This window comes from Polyodon spathula, chromosome 13 (assembly GCF_017654505.1).
Source record: "Polyodon spathula isolate WHYD16114869_AA chromosome 13, ASM1765450v1, whole genome shotgun sequence".
Lineage (NCBI taxonomy): Eukaryota > Metazoa > Chordata > Actinopteri > Acipenseriformes > Polyodontidae > Polyodon > Polyodon spathula.
The window spans coordinates 22,375,055-22,396,222 of NC_054546.1; the positions used below are offsets into that span (position 1 = coordinate 22,375,055).

Consider the following 21,168-nt stretch of genomic DNA (forward strand, 5'->3'; position numbering starts at 1 on the left):
ATCTTGCTAACATTTAGTCAAACTGACCTGCGTTTTTATGATAATTTTAATTTTCTATTTATAACATAGAACATTTGGCTTGAAAATGTATACTCTTTTGATGCTGTTGTTTTCTACTATTGTATTAAATCTGATCCCTGGATTGCTAGTGGCTTCTATTCCCAGCTGTGCTCTCATACCCAATCTCCATAATAGGAGAGTACACAAGCTTCCTCCCTATTAAACCTTTACTGCAGTTACTGAAATAGGGCTCTTTCTACAACCTGAGAAATGGAAGTCATTTACAAGCCTATTGGTAGGTGGGTTAGGGGACTTTACCAGTGTCCTATCAGGCTGTGTTTAACTTACTTCTGATTTTCTTTCTTTTGAGTATGGCTCAGTGTAATACAAACTTCTGGTATTTAACTTTGTAAGCATGCAGCAAAGCCCATAAGCTAACTTGACCTTAATGTGGAGTGCTTTGATAAATAATGACTGTAGGGGGTTTAGCACAGGGAACCACATCTGAAAGACATGTTTCTAGCTCCTGAGGGATCACAGAGCTTGCTGCAAGTTTACTTTAGTTTAGCAAGCAGCTTGTGTTGTATTCACTCAGTACAGACATTGGTACATTGTACAGTGTATATTTTAGCTTGACCAGGACGGAGAGAAGTCTCCCTAAGTCAGTGGTCCTAAGTTGTTTTGGCAATGGGCACATTTGTGTTTTCTCCCAGAAGGTTGACGGCATGATCATTATTCTTTCTTGACATTTAAATAAAGTATATATCTGAAAGTATTAAATACAATGCATATATATCCATTAGGAGCACAGTGCAGAAGATTGGAAGAACTTCAGTTTCTCTTCTTCTACTTTAGTCTTGCAATTGTGCAGATTATTGGATCCAATTTTTCACTGTGGTTAAATTTTCCAGGTAATACATTTACTGTATTATGGAAGGGCAATCTGCTGGAGATCTGCAAATGGGGAAAAATACTGTAGGCCACAAAACATTCCAGTCTCATGGTCACAGCTTTGAGGACCTCAAGTTTTAATATCCACATTATGTTATCCCCATGCTTCTCATTTTTGCTTAAATGTCTGTTAGGAATTAAAGTTAGGTACAATTTTTGCAATCGAGAGACGCAGCACCACTCACACTTACCGATTGAGCCATGATTTCTCACTGTAGATCGGGATTGCAAGCTACACACACTACACGAGATATCTTGTCGCGGACTGTGCCTATTTTCATTGCAGAATCGTAGACATCATTCGAGAGAATCATGGACTCAAGCGAGGAGGCGATCGCTGTTGTCTGTGGATTGTTTTGTACAGAAAAAAAGAAGATTCGACACGCAATTGGCTTAATCGCACTGTGGATATTGCTAATTTCATACTCTGCAAATTTCAGCATAAGAACTTGTACTTCAGGGCAACAGACTGCACAAATATTCAATATTGCGATAAAAAAACATGTAAAACAGTTATAACATTATAGCAATGTCAATATGTATTTCCTTGATGTCTGTGCTCTAAACCAACTTGAGGTTGCGAGGTGCATCCAAAATAATAAAGTCTAATCTGTTCAAAAAGCGCAACACTCGCTCCTAGTACAAAATATTTATTAGATAAAAAGATTGGCGTGGGAGATTGGCCGTCAAGCGATATTCATCAGAATACCAAATTCTGATGAATAATTTGAAGACTTTTAAACTAATAAGTATTTTGTACTACGGGCGAGTGTTGCGCTTTTGAACAGACTAGAATACAACTTTAATAGTAGGCTACTACAAGTTTGTTATAGGTTTAAATATTCAACAACATAATCTACATTCTCTCTATTTCTCACACACACACACAGATGCACACCCCTCCTCCTCGTATTTTGAATAAATTAGCTATACAAGCATAGCCTACAGTAGGGGTTTGAAAGGGGTATCGAATACGAGTGAATGTATAAATTGATCACCATACACACTACCACACACAGTATCTGCTTTGGCGTTAACAAGTTATAACAATTATTTACTTACCAGGTACCTGAAGTTCCAATGCAATTTCCCTCCATCTTTGTTCCTTCAATGAGCGATCATGATAGAAAATGTCACTTATGTCAAAGAGACACAGGTGTTCCTGCCACTTCTCCACCATCCTTTCCTCAATTTCGAGGCTCCACACCTTGCGGGGCACAGCCTTTCTCTTCGTCGCTATTGTTGCTAGTTTGTCCTATTGGCTGCTGGCAGCATTCATCAAGAAATCGGCCCGTAGCCCCTCACACCTTTCACGAATTGCTCTGTCGGGGACTGAAGTTTTCTGACATGTTAGAAATTTGTCGGGACGTCGTAAGAGTGTCGGGAGATCGCAGAAGCTGTTAATGGGGCATCATAGACCCTGTCACACTTATCGACCATTTTGTCCCCGACAACCTCATTTTTTCCCAGATTTTAAGAAATTAGTAAATCAGGAAAACTTGTGCAGTGTAAGCCCGGCATTACTAGGAACTTTAACTTAACTGTGAAATGAGGTTTAATAATGTAGATATTTACAGTATGCTTTGTGTCACTATAGAGAGACTATATTAGATACAGTTCGTATCAAAATCAATCTATGAGCTGACTGGAGTTCTTGTTTTTTTGTAGGTTTTCAAAGCTTTTGATCAAATATATTGTAAGTAAAGTGACTATCTTCTATGCACTACTGTAATTTTTAGACAGTGAGTAATAAACAAACGCAATTCACAGTATAGAAAAAAAGAGTTGTGAAAACCACAGTAAATGTGCATTTTTCTCATGCTTTTTCCTTTTTTGTGTGATGCACTTAACATAATTTACTATGGTTTTCCCTTTTTTGTTTGCTTCACAGTGCTTACCAATGCCTTACCATGCTTTCACAATGCTTTGTTACACTTTGCTGTGATTTCACCATGGTGAACTTTATAAGGGAAGGTTAACAAGAGGTCTGTCGCCTTATCTTTGATGTTTTACATTTAAACAAAAGGTATCACTTGTATAAACAAGGAAGAGAATGTGTGAAATAAGAAATGACCAGCCACACAGAATACAAGGAGGCTCTAATGCTTGTAATGGTGAGGTTCAATACCCCACCCCACCCCCACAACACATGGTAGTTTACATTTAAACTTCAGCTGTTTGAGCATATAGGTCAAAAGTCTTAATTTGCTCCCAGGGAAGTCTGTTACAACAGTGGTTCTCAAACTTTTAGGACCGCCCCAAGACCCAGCAACATTCCAAATGTAGATTTGACAGGGATGGACTTAACACTATCCCTGCCTACTTAAATTGAAAATAATAATTGTTTACTGAAAACACCCACAGCCAAACCAAACACTACTCAAGGCAGGGCTTCTGTTCTGTCACAGTCCTCATCAATGTGCAAGGGGTCTATCCAAGCAATCTAAATCTGAATCTTAATCTGACCACTGTTTAGAAAACTAATCTTGTGTACAAAGGTATGAGATTTCGAACAGTGCAGGTGAGTCTCTGTATTGTGTGTTGTTGTCTGTGCGTGGAGGAAGGCCTTGTTTCAATGATTAAACCCCAGTGGCATTCAGATTCCCTAATCCCTTATAAAGTATGAATAATTTGATTAACTGTTGAAGCTCAAGAAGAGGGAGCTGTAGGAAAGCTCCAGTGTTTAGAGGTTCTTACTGTGTTATACTGTTAAAATGATTTTGCTTTCTTTTGCACTTCACAAAACAGTGTGTTCCTATTAACTGGATCCCAAGGCTGTTAGGAAAGTGACACTCTGTATCTAATGTGGTTCTGGTATAATTACTCAGCTAGGGTATCTCTGGCATTCTACACATCACACAGAATATCAGCGTTTCCTTTTCTTCCTCCTCAAACTGTGCTGTGTTCTTAGAATGACACAGGGCTGTGTTACTAAACCAAGCAGCTGGCCTTTTCTCCACCAGCCAACGCAATGAACAACTAGATTAAGAGTGCTGCTGTCACTGAAACTTGGCTGTGTTTGAACCTTAAAGGAGTGCTTTCCAAGGTTTTTCAACCCTTTCCTGCACTTCCTGTTGGCACTTGCAATGTCTTTGTTTGTATTTTATTATTGCGTTAAGGAATATCCTCATATTTGAAAGACAACATTAAAAGTACATGAGAAGTTGAAGCTGGTGATTTTCATTGTTCAGACTCACTTCAATGGCCTAGCTGAATGTTAATACGTTACTATAGTATATGAGTACATGTACAGCACACAAAAAATGAAGTAACGTTAATGAATTCAGCAACTATAATGCATACATTTGGATGTATCAATAGTGTGGTTCTGTAGTTTATATAGTAATGAGACGAATGACATCCATATTAAACAGTACATATTATGAACTAAACATGAGCACAAAATGAAGAAGATTTGTTAGCGTATTATTCATCTAGTTCACTAGTAGCACAGTAGTAAACCCTCTTTAAAGTGAAGCGTGACTGAAAACCATAAACTACAGGCAATTAATACTTTGCTGTGTTCTACAACAAGTTTCATCACAGTTATTACTGTAACTATGTGCTTGCCTTCTGTTGTACTATTGATTTGATTTACAGTAACTATGCACTTGCTTTCTATTGTAGTATTGATTTGATGGACACCCCAGAGTTCACAGTACATCAATAACAGCCTACAGCCTGTGAAGGTCATTGCAGTTTATAGAGCAATGTTTATTTTGATGGCACTTCTAGAATTTCACCATGGTATATGTCTGCACAGTCATGTTACAGTTTCCCATGTGCTTAATCATGTTTTTCTCAGGTTTTAACAACATTTTTCATCTCTGTGCAGTGCCACAGTGCCAGTGCTTCTCTGTGCTTTTACCACTGTCCCAGAACATGTCCTGTCTTAATGTAATATGAATGACTTGTGAATACCTAGAGTCTTTGATGTGCAAAACATGACTGAATTCTACAAAATTCTCTTCAGATTTCCAAAGCTTGTTAACTACATTATCTCATTATTAAGTATCTTTTTTTTCTCCCACAATCCTGTTCTCTTTTACATGAAAATTTAAATTCTTATTTACTGTAATATATTTTTCTGGGAACTGCACCACATAGTTAGTAGACTTCAATAGCAGTCTGGTTTGTTTACCTTAAGAAATGTACTGCAGGAAGTTCCCCCTCTCAAAACTGCTTGCCACTACATATCTACTAGCAGCAGTCAGAGGTTTCAAAATGACAGAAACTTTGTTAAAACTAGGAATTAAAAAGGTGTCACCACATTTTTTCTTTTATACCTTTAAGTTCACTGAGCAAAAGCATATTGATTTACAGTTCAGGTTTAACATAAAAATGTGATCATTTTACCTCATATTTTCCTTACAACGCCATGAATGCACTTGCTACTTTTTGGGAAACAGTCCAAAATCCAGTGAAGTTCAATATGATTTCCAGATGGTCCACATACCACATGGACGGTCTAACTCAAGTGAGGAATGCAAAGATAATCTATAAGGGGCAGAGACATAACCACAGAGGGATGTCTCTGTTATTATTTCTGCTTAACCTTCACAGAAACATCATGTCTCTGTTTATCCATCCCGGTTTGGTAAAACAGTTACTCTGCAGATACAAATTGTAGTAATACTAAAGTAAACTTACTAAACATTTCTTTTAGTCTTTCTCAGTTTCTTTAATTAGATACAATTTGTTTGTATTTCTGTATGCTCTATAGAGTGCTTTATAGTTATAGATGAAGATACAAACTAGCGTAAATATTTAGTTTAATTTGTGCTCATTGAAATACTGCTAGGTGTGCTGACTAGTGTGTTGGTGTTCTCACAGGCTGTCGGTTGGCTTATGAAAAACTGCTGTGCTTCTACCCCTAATATTCCATTTCATTATCTGTGGGATCCTAGGCTTGTAACCATTATGATACAATCGTTTCGAGTCATTACCTTAATGCTAAATATTTTTTTTTTGTACTATAGGATACTGGAAAAGAATGACATTGAATTATCAATTTGATAAAGGGCTATTCTCTAGGCTTGTCTCAAATTCAGGGTTACAAAAGAATCACACTTCATCTCTCTGGCAAAGTGATGTATAGTGCAGAAGTGATGCAGTACTTAGAAACAACACTCCAACAGCAGTTCAATGGTGAAAACAAAGCTTTGTTAATTGCTTTTCAATAATAAGACTGACTACACACAACGATGTGTACAGCCAGTCAGAAACACGGTCAAATAATAATAAAAAACACATACTTTAAAACACCTACACAATCACAAGTCCAACAGTGAGTGCTCCAGGTGCAAGTGGTGTTGTGAATATGAAACAAGTGCTAACAGTGGTGCAGTGCAGTCTGGGTTTGTTAAAAATGGTGTGTTTTCTTGTAAAAAAGACACCAAGAATATGAAATACAAGAGAAACATGACATTCGAATACTCTCTTCATCTGAATGTCACTGCAGGACCAACCAAAACCCCTGAAGCTTTAGGGAGGGATTCTTGTGTACTGCAGCCTTTATCTGAAGCCAACAGTGTCTGGTTTCAGATAAAGCAGAGGCTAAACTGTGGATGAATGCAGTAAACATTCCCCCAGGAATCACATTTTCATGTACAATGACTGCAGGACAGTATTTTTCAATGAATTTTATTTCTCTTTCACAGCACCATCTTAACCGCTGAGAGCGAGGAACCAGTCAATCCAGTGGCAGTGCTTTCACTAGCTGCTCAGGAAGATTATAAAGAAGAGACCCCTCCTATCGAGCAAGCCTGGCCAGACACACCACCGAGGTACTGTACCACCTCACTGTCTTTGGGTTTAATAGAGAATACACCACCAAGGTAATATACCACCCCACTCCCTTCAGGTTTAATACAGAACACACCACAAGGTAAGGTACCACCCAACTCCCTTTGGGTTTAATACATAATCCACATGTTAAAATGGATTGCACATCATTTATTAAGGTCTTCTCACCAAAAGCAGTCTGTACCTTTTTTGTGAAAGGTTAAACTGTTAATATTGCCAACTACACTGCTGAAACAAATCCAATGGGAAATTTGCAGGAATCATTATATATAATGTAGAAGGTATATTTGAGTAAAATAGAGAAAGTATCCACAGAAAAAGGATGGCTATTTTTCAAAAACGTAATACTAGAGGCACAAAACAATTACATCCCAAAAGTAGAGAAATCAAAATTTCCAAAATGATGTAATAGATCAATATATAAAAAAATAAATCTGAGAAAAAGGCACCATGAACAAAGTACACAGAAAGAAAGCAAACACAAGTCAAAAAGGAAATTAGAAAGGCCGAGAGAGATAGAAATGAACACTGCCAAGGGGGCTAAAACCAGTTCCAAAAAGTTTTTCCAATATTATAACAGCAAAAGAACATTCAAGAAGGAAGTAAAATGTGTAAGAGATATAAATGGCAAAATCATGGATGAAGAGAAAAATTATAGCAAACATTGTATGATTATTTTTCACAAGTTTGTACAAAGGAGGATATGGACAGCATGCCCCACATGTTGACCTGTTCCTAGTTAGTTTTAAATAACTTTAGCTTAACAGAGGGAGAGGTGTTAAAGGGACTAGGAGCTCTTAAAATAAACAAATCCCCTGGGCCGGATGAAATCCTCCCAATAGTACTCAAAGAAATGAAAGAAGTTATTTACAGACTGCTAACCAAGATCATTTAACAGACTCTTCAGACAGGGGATGTGCTGACAGACATGGAAAATTGCAAGTGTAATACCGATCCACAAAAAGGGAGACAAAACCGAACCAGGTAACTACAAACCATTAAGCCTGACTTCTATTATATGTACACTTATGGAAACTATAATAAGATCCAAAATGGAAAATTACCTACATGGTAACCATATCCTGGGAGACAGTCAGCATGGTTTTAGGAAAGGGAGATCGTGTCTAACTAACCTGCTTGATTTTTTTGAGGATGCAACATCAATAATGGATCATTGCAAAGCATGTGACATGGTTTATTTAGATTTCCAGATAGTTTTTGACAAAGTCCTGCATAAAAGATTACTTCTCAAACTGTACACAGTAGGGATTCAAGGAAATGCATGCACATGGATTAGGGAGTGGTTAACATGTAGAAGACGGAAAGTACTGATTAGAGGAGAAACCTCAAAATGGAGCAAGGTAACCAGTGAATTTCCACAGGGATCAGAATTAGGTCCTCTGCTATTCCTAATCTACATTAATGACTTTGATTCTGGTATAGTAAGCAAGCTATTTGCAGATGGCACAAAAATAGGAGGAGTGGCAAACACTGTTGCAGCAGCAAAGGTCACTCAAAATGATCTAGGCAGCATTTGGAACTGGGCAGACACATGGCAAATGACATTTAGTATAGAAAAGTGTAACATACTGCACACAGGCAATACAAATGTCCACTATAAATACCATATGGGAGATACTGAAATTAAAGAAGGAATCTATGAAAAATATCTATGTAATCTGTCTTCATCTAGGGCAGTGTTTCTCAAACTATGGGGCACGCCTCTGAAGGGAGGCGCAAGCTGTGTGTCCTTGTTTTTTTTTCTTTTTTTGAAGGTTGGATGATTTGAAAAAAATAACAAATGATCATATTTAAAATGTATTATATTTAAAAATAATTAAAATAAAATAACGCAAAAACCTTTTGTTTAACGTGCTAATGTTCCTTAGCAACTGTGAAACGTCAGGCGTACATTGTGTGGTTTCCACTCCCCATCCCCAAGAAAACTGTAACCGTATCAGCAGCGCGCTTCCAGTGAGAAACTGCTTCAATGAAAAATGGGTCGTTTTGTGACAAAGGGAGAAAAACATACAAGGCAAGCTGAAATGAGGGCAGCAGCAGTGGTTCCAGCAAAACACAGAAGCCGAAAATATAACAAAGCATATTTAAAACTGGGCTTTACATGGAACGGATCCAGTGGTGCCCCGAGCCTCAATGTGTTGTGCGGCGAAAGAATGGCAAACCACAGCATGTTGCCCTGCAAGCTACGCTGGCATCTCAAAACAAGACACCCTACCTTAGTATCTAAACACATAAAGTATTTTCAGAGGAAGCTTAATGAGTTTATTTCTTTATTTATTGCATTTATATAGCACTTTTTATAGAAAGTGTTGCAAAGCACTGTATAGTACATAGCAGAAAAAAAGAACAAACCACAATACATTTGTATAGCATGGCACACATACAACTGCCAGTCAGACCGTTTTAATAACAATACAAAGCAGCAATTTTTATACTTACATTAAAACCCACTAAAATAAGAAAGTTAACAGGACAAAAAAAACGTATTTTAGCTGCTTACATTTGTACTCTTTTTGAATTAATACTTGTGAAACTCATACTGCTCTATATTGAACAAATCCCTTCTACTTTTTTATTCATTATTTTGCATTTTTTTTATAGGATTTTCACTTTGTTTTATTGTTTTAGTAAACTGGGGAGGTGCAGTTATTTTTTTTTATAGCTCAGGGAGGCTCACTATGACAAATTTTGAGAACAACTGATCTAGAGAATGCAGAGAAGCTTTAAAAAGGCCAACAAAATGCTCGGATATATAGTGAAACGTGTTGAATTTAAATCAAAGGAAGTAATGTTAAAACTTTACAATACATTAGTAAGACCTCATCTAGAATATTGTGTTCAATTCTGGTCACCTTGCTACAAAAAGGATATTGCAGCTCTGGATAGAGTGCAAAGAAGAGCAACCAGAATTATTTGGTTTAAAAGGCATGTCATATGCAGACAGGCTAAAAGAAGGCTTCAGTCTTAAACAAAGAAGACTACGCGGCAACCAGATTAAAAATTCTAAAAGGTATTGTGGGTCACAAATGGAGATTAGATAAAGGGGCATTAAAAACAGAAAATAGGAGTTACTATGTTACACAGAGAGTTGTGGGAGTCTGGAACCAACTCCCCAGTAATGTTGTTAAAGCTGACACCCTGGGATCTTTCAAAAAGCTGATTGATGAGATTTTGGGATCAATAAGCTGCTAACAACCAAATGAGTAAGATGGGCCAAATGGCCTCCTCTCATTTGTAAACTTTCTTATGTTCTTATGGTCTAGTTGTGCATTAGCCACAAGAGGGGGCCTGTGTTCTCTTTGTTCTCAGTACAGTAGTACAGGTCTAAATCCCAACCGTTTAAGCTTTGTATATAGTTTTAGCAGCTCTTCTTTCATTGATTATACAGAACAAAATACAGAGACCAGAATTTCATTAAATGTAGAGATTGATGTAACAGCTTAAAATATACTACTTATATTTAAACATAACAGTTTATCATAAACCTTGTGGCAAAACCAGACCAGTGTTTTAGGTTGTTGTTGAATGCTGTGTACTGTGTGTAACTGTGTATAATGCACAGTGTTAGTGAAGTCCTGTTCTGAGAGCTTGGAACACAGATTAATCATGTTATGATTTATTTTCCAGTAAAGCAAGTTTATGTTTCAGGGAGTTGTTTCTGTTATTATATATTTTGTTATTAAACATATTCCCAGAGTTTTTAGATCTGTGTAGAATACAGTACCATAAATCTTTCCAATTTCAGTTGATAGTCATTACAGTACAATAAAAGGGGAGAGGTGTACTGACAGCTGGTCCTGCCCATTGAATTGTGAGCTGCATTCCCTAGAAAGATTTCAGATCTCGACTCCTTTCACAAACCAAAGGTCCTGCAAGGGTACTGTGGCAAAGTGGTTAACAGTGTGCAGGTGCAGGAATGCAGCAGTGATCAATGAACAGACAGACAATGGTAATCCAGATGCAATGCTATTTATTTTTATAATCCAAAGTCTGATGACAAAATGGCAGTAAATAATAACAATGAGAAACAGGCAATACAGCGTCGTGTATTGCACTATTTTAATCCACGGGTTGGTCCTGAAATAATAGTACCGATCTTGTACACCCACACGTAACACAAAACACAAACACAAGTCCACAGTAAGTGCTTGTGGTGCAAATACAGTTATTCGTAAAACAAAGTGCAGTGTAGGCCTCTGGCGACAGCTCCGGATTGTGTTAGCCGTGTACATGACAACAAACAGTACATTTAATAATGACAGAACAAACAAAACACTTACGATAATAACAAACGTCTTTCCTTCTGGTTCAGCTTAACCATAACAAGGAACAGATCAGTTTGCTACTCCCCCTTTTGTATCCGTCAGTCATGACCCCTCAGTTAACTAGTGCAACTGCTCCTCCAATCTGCGACTGCCATGCTGTTTTCCTTCCGGGTCAATGATTTATTGTGTTGTAGCTCCTCACCCTTTTTAAATGACCGACTTCCTTCTAATCCTGGGAATTCATTGTCTGGCCATCCAGTCCAAGGCACTCTGTTCCCTTTACACAGCGCCTTCACCAGTCGGGAGGGAGATTTATCACCAAGAATCATTCTGTCTTTGTCACAGGTACCCATACACATGCAACCGTCAATCCTTCAGGATATCAACTCTTGCTCTTATATCTTGAAGATCTGGGTTTTAAAGCACGCTATCCAAGCCCTAAAAATCCTTTTATCTCACGTCTTATTAGCAAGCAGATTTCAGTCTCTTGAGAACATTCCCGTGAACAACATTGCTCAGTGTGGCAGGGGGCATTCCAATGGTCTTTCTCCACCCAGCACCACTCCACTCTGTACAGCTCAGGAATCTCCACCCAGCACCACTCCACTCTGTACAGCTCAGGAATCCAACACCCCAATCCCCCAGCACCACAGCACTCTGTAGCATATCGATGCTGGTGCTGCTAGGGAGTGCTTTTGGAAACTGATTCATCTTAATTTTCAGATTCAATAAAAGCAAAGGGAATTTGAATGGTCCAATTACATACATGCCAACAGTCCCTATATGGTCGGGACAGTCCCTATTTCCTAGCAAATGTCCCACGTCCCGATGCATAGGAAGAAAGTCCCGATATTTACCCATAGAAAAAAAATATATACTGCACAGTAGAGTTAGTGAAAGCCACAATCCGTGCTCTTCATGCAGCTGACACATCTGCTGATCACTAACTTATACAAAGAACGCTTCATTATGTCTATTTTTACTGTAATGATGGTTGTGTCCTGTTGAGTTGGGGAGGGGGGGGGGTTGTGGGGGAATATGTCTAATATACAATAATGAGTGTTTTTTTGGGTATGACTCATCCCATGTGTATGATGCGTATGACCCCCCTCATTAAGAAATCTGCCTTGATGCCTTTCAATGTCTTGCTGATGTTTTCACTACAATGACAAACCGGCGTCTGGAACCGGCGCGCTGCTCAAACCGAAGCAGGTCCTCATCATCTGCCTCAAATAGGCACTCTGCATTTTAATAAGCAGAATATTCAATACCAAACTATATATAACCTGTCACTTCTCACAGGGACTCTTCCCAGTGACTCAGTGCAGCCTCTCATTGTGCTGAACAAGGATGTGAAGATTCATGAGGTGTTTGACGTGGCTTTTAAAAGGGTAGTACGTCCACGCGGTAGTATCGGAACTTTATATAAAGTAATGCCGGGCTAACACTGCATGATTTTTGCTGATCGCCAACGAGCTGAGGAGTCGGCGACTAATTTGTTAAAATCTGGGACAAAATGAGGTTGTCGGGGACAAAATGGTCGATAAGTGTGAGAGGGTCTACGATGCCCTGTTAATGGCTTCTGCGATCTCCCGATGCTCTTACGGCGTCCCAACATATTTCAAACATGTCATAAAACTTTTGTCCCGACAAAGCAATTAGTGAAGTGTGTGAGGTGCTACGGGCTGATTTCTCAACAAATTCTGCCAGCAGCCAATAGGACAAGCTAGCAACAATAGCGACGAAGAGAAAGGTTGTGCCCCTCTTTGACGTAAATGACATTTCCTATCATGATCGCTCATTGAAGGTACCTGGTAAGTAAATAATTGTTATAACTTGTTAACGCCGAAGCAGATACTGTGTGTGGTAATGTGTGCTCTCCTGGCAATCAATTTCTACCATCACTCGTATTCGATATCCCCTTCAAACCCCTACTGTACGCTTGTATTGCTAATTTATTCAAATACGAGGAGGAGGGGTGTGCGTCTGTGTGTGTGAGAAATAGAGAGAATGTAGATTATGTTGTTGAATATTTAAACCTATAACAAACATGTAGTAGCCTACTATTAAAGTTGTATTCTAGTCTGTTCAAAAGCGCAACACTCGCTCGTAGTACAACATGTTTATTAGTTTAAAAGTCTTCAAATTATTCATCAGAATTTGCTATTCTGATGAAGATCGCTTGACAGCCAATCTCCCACGCCAATCTTTTAATTTAATAAATATTTTGTACTACGAGCGAGTGTTGCGCTTTTTGAACAGATTAGATATTATTATTTTGGATAGACCTCGACTTGAGTTGCATCATCAGTCTGCTACAAGATATCTTGTGTAGTGTGTGTAGCTTGCAATCTCTGATCTACAGTGAGAGATCATAGTTCGAGTGTGAGTGGCGCTGCGTCTCCCGATTGCAAAAATCGTGCAGTGTAAGCCCGGTTTTAATATATAATCTGAATGTATTTCAGAGCTGGCACTAATACCAGCAGGTAAATTATTTAAAAGTACTGTATGACCAGGTCACAGGTTTGTGTACCTATATCTTTGATTAACTGGATGTGAGTAGTGGGTAATGGAATGTATGATGTACAGAAACCAGCACCTCTTTGGAAAATGTCTGGACTTCTCATGCAGTGAAATATTATTCCACTCTGTGTTACTCTGGCACCTCAAAAACAGAAGCTGCTAACCCTAATTGAAGAGCCCCCTCCCTCCCACCTAGAGGCTGTCCACAGAGGCATTCGCAATGCAAACATCCACTATCAAACAACCCCAACGCAATTCAGAGTTCATACATTCCCGTGAGATTCACTCCAGCTTTCTCTTCTGACACTGTATCAGACAGGGTATTAATCCTGGCATATTGCTAATATTTATGAATGCATAGGGGCCGGGCTTCATAATTGAACCGTTTATTCAGATGCAATTCCATTATCGGGGACTCAGCTGGCAGGTGCTATTAAGGGTCCCTCCTCTTTGTGCTTGCAGTACTGTCCTGTGTGCTCTGTGCCTCTAGGGTGGGACTGAGACACCAGCATTACCAATCTCCCCAAAGCACTCCCATTCATACTGTATGTGCTTTTGAGTAATGCCTTTCTTATGCTATGTTCTTCAGTATCTTTATTCAGACATTTACAATGGCCAGCTCTGAATGGTATGTTTAATCAATGGTGCTGTAAACCTGGGAGTCTGCGGCTCTATGGAGCTCCCCTAGAGTACTAGTCATGTGATTGTGATGAAACTTGGAATGGACCCACTTATTCTTGAGTGACTTGTTGTTGGTCTGGATGATGATGGCTTTGTCTATAACGGGTTGCATCAGTTTAATGAAACTACATGTTATTGATATTCTGCATACTGTATTGTGAATGCTGGTGAAGGTACATCTCTCCGTCTGTCTGTCTGTATATCAAACTTACATTTTTTAACATTTCACCTTAATAATGGCTCATCAAGTTGTCTAGCATGAGTGACAAATGGAAACAACCTTTCATTCATATAACACTGTTTAAAATATAAACCAACCCAAGGTACTTAAAAAATGAGAAAAAGACTAATTCTAACGGTTACATTTTCAATTGAGAAATATGCATCCACGTGGACTTAATAGTGAAAAGCTAATTCTAAATCTTTAGTAATGACTAAATACCTGATCACCAGCTTCAGTTTTAAACTCTCAAGACTTTCTTGAAAAGGAAAATCTGATAAATGGTTCCTGGTAGGCAGGTCTATCATGCATGCAGTATCTTGCTAGATAATTGGCTCCAATTAATGCTTAAAGTTTGCCTTGGCTTAGAGGGAGCCAAAGTAACAGCAAGTAAATGAGAAGGGGAGGCTTTGTGTTGGCCTGGCTGCTGTGTTGGTAATAAATGAATGAGATCACTCCTATTGACCAGCATGTAGCAGCCCTTCAGAGCCGCTTTCTGAGCATCAGAGGTCGGCTTTTCTCCCTGTGACATGTAACCTCTGTACAACTAGGCCATAAAAAAATAAAAGATCAACATGGAGCTGAATGCAGTGTACTGCCATTCAGGATACCTTATAAGAAAGGATTCTGTTCTGGCTAAGTAAACTTTGCAACCTCAGAAAAAAACATATTTTTTTCTGTATGCTCAGATTTTTTATTTTTGTGTGTAGTTAGCTAACACTGAGTCATCCCCCCACACTGGTGCAGGAGCTCAATATAACTGAAGCAAACGTTTTATTTCCCTTGTAAGTTTTGACTAGACAAATGAAATGGCTGCCTATAAAAAAAATAAAATAAAAAAAAGTAAAAAAATGATTTTTACAGCTTCAATAATGTGTTTTCCAACAGAATGGAGATTGCTTTCATATGAATTATTCCCATATTGTAACCCTGAGCCAATTCCCTTGAGAAGTGGTTGGCTCTGTTTTGTTGCGTTCTTACATTCTCGCAGTGGCTGGTATTTGAACACGTGATATGCTCTTTTCATCCCTCTTCCTATTTCTATCTTCTCATTTTCTACTAAATGAAACTCTTAGTCATGGACCTAGGTGTTATAATTCAAGGTTATTAATAATAAAGTAAGCCCCTAAAATGTTCAGCTCCTGTAATGTGATATACTGTCCTGGTACAGCAATTGGGCAGGCACATCCTCCAGTCAGTTTTGCAGTAGGGAGTCAAGCTGGTATTTTATGCTGTTCAGCACACTTAAACTATTCAAACACTTAAGTCTACATATCTATTGCAGACTGTTGCTGGTTTCTCTAACAATCTAGAAACATGTTAAGCTATATCAGAGGCATCCCTAACACAGAGCTCTCAGAAACTTGACTAATTTAGGTTGATAGTAACTATTTAACTGTCCACCTACAACTCTTTCTCCCTAAAGGATATGAGATAAACTACGTAGAAAAAATGTGGTATTTCTTCCACTCACTGGGGGACAGAGTGTTGCAGGGGGCAAAGAGGCAGGTTAATGGTTGCAGTCTAACTGATGTATCTAAAATTAGACGTGTTTCTAAGAGCTCTACGTATGCCACATTGAGTCTTTAAACTTGAGTCTGAAGCTGAAACCGATAAACAAACATAATCTAAACAGCAAGAATAATAGATTATAGTAGTTAATGTAGCTCTTTAAACTGCAGTCATGTACATTATCAACAATATTTGGTGCCACTGTACTGCATATGTAAATGGCTATTTGTGTTAGGGGAACAATTTAATAAGTATTTACTGAACAAATCAAAAATCCATTTCCATCTTTATGAAGCCTTTCTCTGCAAGGGTTTTCAGGGAGTGGTTCTCTAAGTATACTACAATGTTACTAGTCTGAGCTGTCATGCATTTGTCGTGCTCCTAGTGTTGTATGTGTGGGAGACCTGATCAATAACAAGTGCTTTGAACTATGAGTCATCTTATATGAACGCAATATTTCATCTTACTGCTAGAGGAGTTGCATAATGTTTGGAGTTCTTTCTTCACCTCAACATATTTTTTTCAAAGTGGCTAGTTTAGCTGCATGTCACCAAATTGGCAGAGTTGTAGGTACAGACAGGAAATGCATTGCAGAACAGAGGCATTACCTAATGTGTCAGTATTTTTTGGGCCCTCGCTTCGCCCTGACTTTGACAGAAGCCTTGCTGCTTTGGGTTCGAGTTTCTATGAGATAAGTGATGTTTCAACATTGATACTGTACTTTTCAGATAGAAAGAAAAATAACTAAAGGCTTTATCTGTACACTGATGTTTGCTCGCATTGTCGTTCACTTCAACAGCATTTTCATTTTAGGGATGTTTTCCCAGCTGGTTCCTATTATTTGTTTTGGTTTGCCATTGTTCCTCAGTGCAAAAAAATGTATAATTACTCTCTCAAACAAATCCTAGTTGGAGAAATTCTCGAGTTGGGTAGATGAAAGAGGAGCTTGGTATCGGAAGTCTCTTAACTGATGTATCTGTTATCAAAAAATATCAAACTATATCAAAAAATGAACATCAGCTTAGAACAGCTGAGGCACAGTTAATCTGCTCCGATGCTATGTTGTGGTCATCAGCAGGTTTGAGAATCCCGTCTCACACATATTAATAGTTGGGAACAGCAACAAGAGAGGCAGGACTCTTTCTGAAAGAATCGGGTACTCATCCAAGCACTTGATCCAAAGCTGATTTAGGGGCGGTGATGAAAACTGATTATTAGCTGTGCCACTGTTGATGAGTTAGATTAACTTTTCTTGGGCATTGCCTAGGAATTTGGATGTCATAGAAGCAGCTGGTATGAGCCGCTGGCTATGGATTGCTTGTTGGGAGCTGTGTAACTGCACTGTGACATGCCAGGGTCAAGGCAAATTTGACATGTATTACTACTGTTTGTTAATACTGTATACTTTATACTTTTAAATTTGGTGGGTGTTGTTGAAACTACAGAGTTGACTCCCTGAATACGTAAAATGTTACGTACTGAAAACGCACATGCAAAGAGTTCACTGAAAAAATGAACACAGCTTTATTTTGCTCTCTCACTCAGACACATACTGCCTTAACTTGTAACAGCCTGTATCCTAGCAACTAAGCACACAGTCAACTTAAAACAGCAGCACAATCACCTCCATTTAGCTGTAGCAGTAAGCGTGTAATTCTAAGCATACTTGTTTGTATATGGTCAGTACAATTATGTTACACTAGTGTTAGGGACCTCAGATTCAATGTGAGCTGCTCATGTTTTTATATACTTTTATGTATCGCATCATTCAAGTTTCAGATTTTTCACTATATGTCACCCGCGAGACTGTGACCCTTTTGCAAATAGCCCAGCAACCCCAAGTGAGGGCACAACCTATTGGTTAAGAACCATCGGTTAAGATCATCAAAACAGACCCAACAGTAAAGACAAAGAAGACGTATGGAAATTAGATGAATATGCTTAATAGTAGGGATGAATTTCTGTTTTTGAAACAGGTTTTTAATCTTGATGTTTTCTTTTATACATCAGAGCTTGTGGATGATGTATTAATCAGATGTATCTGTTCATGTGAACTGTAGAGATAGCCTACCAGTGTACTGGCCAGACACTGGTTTTTAAAAAAAAATTTTTTAAATCATAGTATTTTAATGTTGACAATAAAATTAGCTTTTTAATGTTGATAGTAAGAATTGCTTAAATACCTTTTGTGTTAAACGTCTTATTGTGCAATTGTTTCTCCTTTTAAATTATTATTATTATTATTATTATTATTATTATTATTATTATTATTATTATTATATTTTTTTTTTTACCAAAAAAAAAATTACCTGGAAAGGATTAATCTATGGTTTGACAAATTTTCATCACGTTTGCTGTTTCGGTTTTGAAATAGCAACATCGGGTTCGAAACCTACATTCCTTTTGTATGTCAGGCTAGGATTGGGTGACCAACTACAGCACAGTGTTTCTCAATACCGAGGCCTAACACAGTGTTTACCTTGGGTTTTAATTCTGCCAGCTTATTCGGGAGATCCCATTGATTCATTTGTAGGGATGTATTCTTGTGAGCACAAATAAAAAAAATACGATGGATTCAGATTCTCTTGCCTCCTCCTCAAACACAAGCAGCGAAATCAGTGTCCTGCCTTTCAAATAACTGAGACACACAGAGGGGGCCTGTGTCGGGTTTCATTTACCTTGCAGACAAATGAATGGGCCCTGGCTTGCTTGCCTGCCTCAGACTGAGTCTTCAGGGACTGGCAGCCGCAGACAGCCTCCTTTATGGGGAGGTGCTTTCTCTGCACATGCACGCTCCTTTATCCTCCAGATTTTGTTTTGGTGAGCAGCTGTAGACTAGGACACACTGCGGAGGTCCTTCTGTGGAGCTCCGAAAGGTTTTTTCATGCAGAGTCTGAAGGAGATGCTTCTGGCACCAGTTCAGAGACAGACAAGACGCCTTCCTTGTTGCTACGGTTGCTGCTGCTACTGATGCAAGCAGCTGTTTCCATCTGCAGTGCAGCAAGCTCAGAGTGTGAGAGCTGGCAGTGCGTTTCTGCTGGCCGTGTGGACCGGAGGGGGGAGGCTAGCCCAGGCTGGAGCTGCTAACTCAAGGGCATTAGATGAGGATGGGTGGGTCGCAGTCTCAGCAGCAGGGACAGGCAAGCAGCCTGAATCGCGAGCCATCAGAAACAATGTGAGTGAAAAACCTACCTAGCTGCCTGCTTTCTGTCATCTAGGCCTGTGTTAAGGGCATGTATTGTCTCTGGGTAGGATGGTGTGCTTGTTGTTGTGTTATCATGTGACATGTGACGCACATGTGAGCTGTATACAGACCCGCTTTGGGTTTTAGAGGCAGTTTGGTGCACCATTCATGTAATAAAACCAATGCTGTAAATGACTCTGGCAAGCGAAGCCTGTTCATTAGAGATTGCTGTGCTGATTTGAAGGTGTCTGTCTTTCCCTTTTACACAGGGCGCTCTCAGCTCTGTGTTCACTGGAAGTAGGGATTATTTCATTGAAGTGAGATTTTTTTTTTTGTCTTGTACAGTTGATCATAAATGCTGAGAGGATGCGTGAGATCCCTGCAGGGCATGCATCAATCTTTACTGTACAGAAGGTCTAATGTGTCAGTAATCTGCCTTTACCCTCCATGTGTGTTTTAGATTTGCATTTTATTAACCACGACATTAAAGTCTCCCATGGAGGGAGTTCAGTCTCAGTTTCTTTTATTGGGACTTTTACCAGAGCCATTTAAATTGTGACACAGTGTGCAGTATTTCACAGGACAGTACACACTGCATTTAAGACATTATATTCATGAGTCCAATGTGCTTTCTGTAATGGATTCCACTTATAGACCCTAAACAGACTTGATGTAACATACAGTAACATACAGTGTTTATATCATACTGTAGACCCACCGCTTGTACGGTTTTATGCCGGTTTCCAGCAAGTCGTGATCTTTAAAATCTATAATGACTTTCATCTGTGTTCTTTGTTTGAACGGTTGCCAGCTTGTTGCCTGTTCACCATTGTTAGGACCACTAGGAAACAAGTGGCACAGTACTTACAAGGGTTCTCCTAAATAAATAATAAATCCAATATAAATATATTACAAAAAGTAGAAATGGTTCAGAAGGTTTTCATCCCAGGGCCCCAATGTGGTACTGCATTAGAAATGCATTGTTATTTTGTTATTTCTTTTTTACAGTATGGTTCTGATACTTCTGGTCTTCTAGCCATAATATTTCACAAAAGGGGCAAATATGGAGCCAAATTAGTGAAGAGACATATAATTCTTTCCTAATATTAGTTATTGTAGCAATTTTATTAAAGCTTTGATGAAAATGAGTTAGTAGAACATCTGACCATATGAAGACAACTAGTGTACCATGCAGTACTTTATGTATAATTTCATAAGGAGCAACCATATCCATTTCCAGTTGTCCTACAGGAGAATCTGACATTTTAAAGGATTTGTAAACCAATCAATATTGATCTTGATTGAAATGCCAGGTTGTACTGATAAACGTTTGGCACTTTCAGTCCTCATTATCATTACTCTGAAATAGCACACTGATTCTTGTGTTTTTATTTCCCCAAATGAATTAGGAGAACATTCTATTAATTTGCTTAAAGTATTAAGGGGGAATTTCTAAGGGGATCATAGAACGAGGATATGCCATTATAGAAAAAATTCCCATCTTAATAACTTCTATCCTCCCCCACAAGGAAAAATGTAATTTAGTCAAATTTTTTAGCTTGATTTTGACTTTTGCTAACATGGCTGGAAATTTAAAGAAACATTTTCTTAAAGTCATTGTTAGTGATACCCAGATATTTAATACCATCCCTAGGCCAAATAAAACTGTATTTACTATACACTGAAGCAATACACCTGGCATGCAATGAAAATGCTTTGGTTTTAACCCAGTTGATTCAGTAACCTGAGAATTTACCATAACTGTCAATTATTTCCATAAGAAGTGGAAGGGATGTGGAAGGGTTTTTAATTGTGAGCATCATATCATCAGCATAGAGTAGGACTTTATGCGATGTTGCTCCCTGATCAATTCCTTGGTCATTTTCAGATCTCGTTTTGTTAGCCAGAAGCTCCAGAGCTAATATGAACAGGAGTGGTGATAATGGACAACCTTGATGGACTCCCTGTTGTAGAGTTCTGGGCTAAGATACAGCTGAACCAGTTGC

General features: G+C 38.6%; 1 protein-coding gene across 3 annotated transcripts in view; it reads left to right on the plus strand.

Moving 5' to 3' along the window:
* Positions 1 to 21,168, plus strand: part of tacc2 (transforming, acidic coiled-coil containing protein 2) — a 186,837-nt gene that overhangs the window by 66,670 nt on the left and 98,999 nt on the right. For 2 of the 3 annotated variants that reach the window (XM_041268161.1, XM_041268162.1), the window contains one exon: positions 6,612 to 6,737. In XM_041268161.1, coding sequence (XP_041124095.1) covers positions 6,612 to 6,737 — 126 coding nt within the window. Of the gene's footprint in view, positions 1 to 6,611; positions 6,738 to 18,891; positions 19,154 to 21,168 lie in introns of those variants that run through there. The other variant, XM_041268164.1, reaches the window with a different exon arrangement.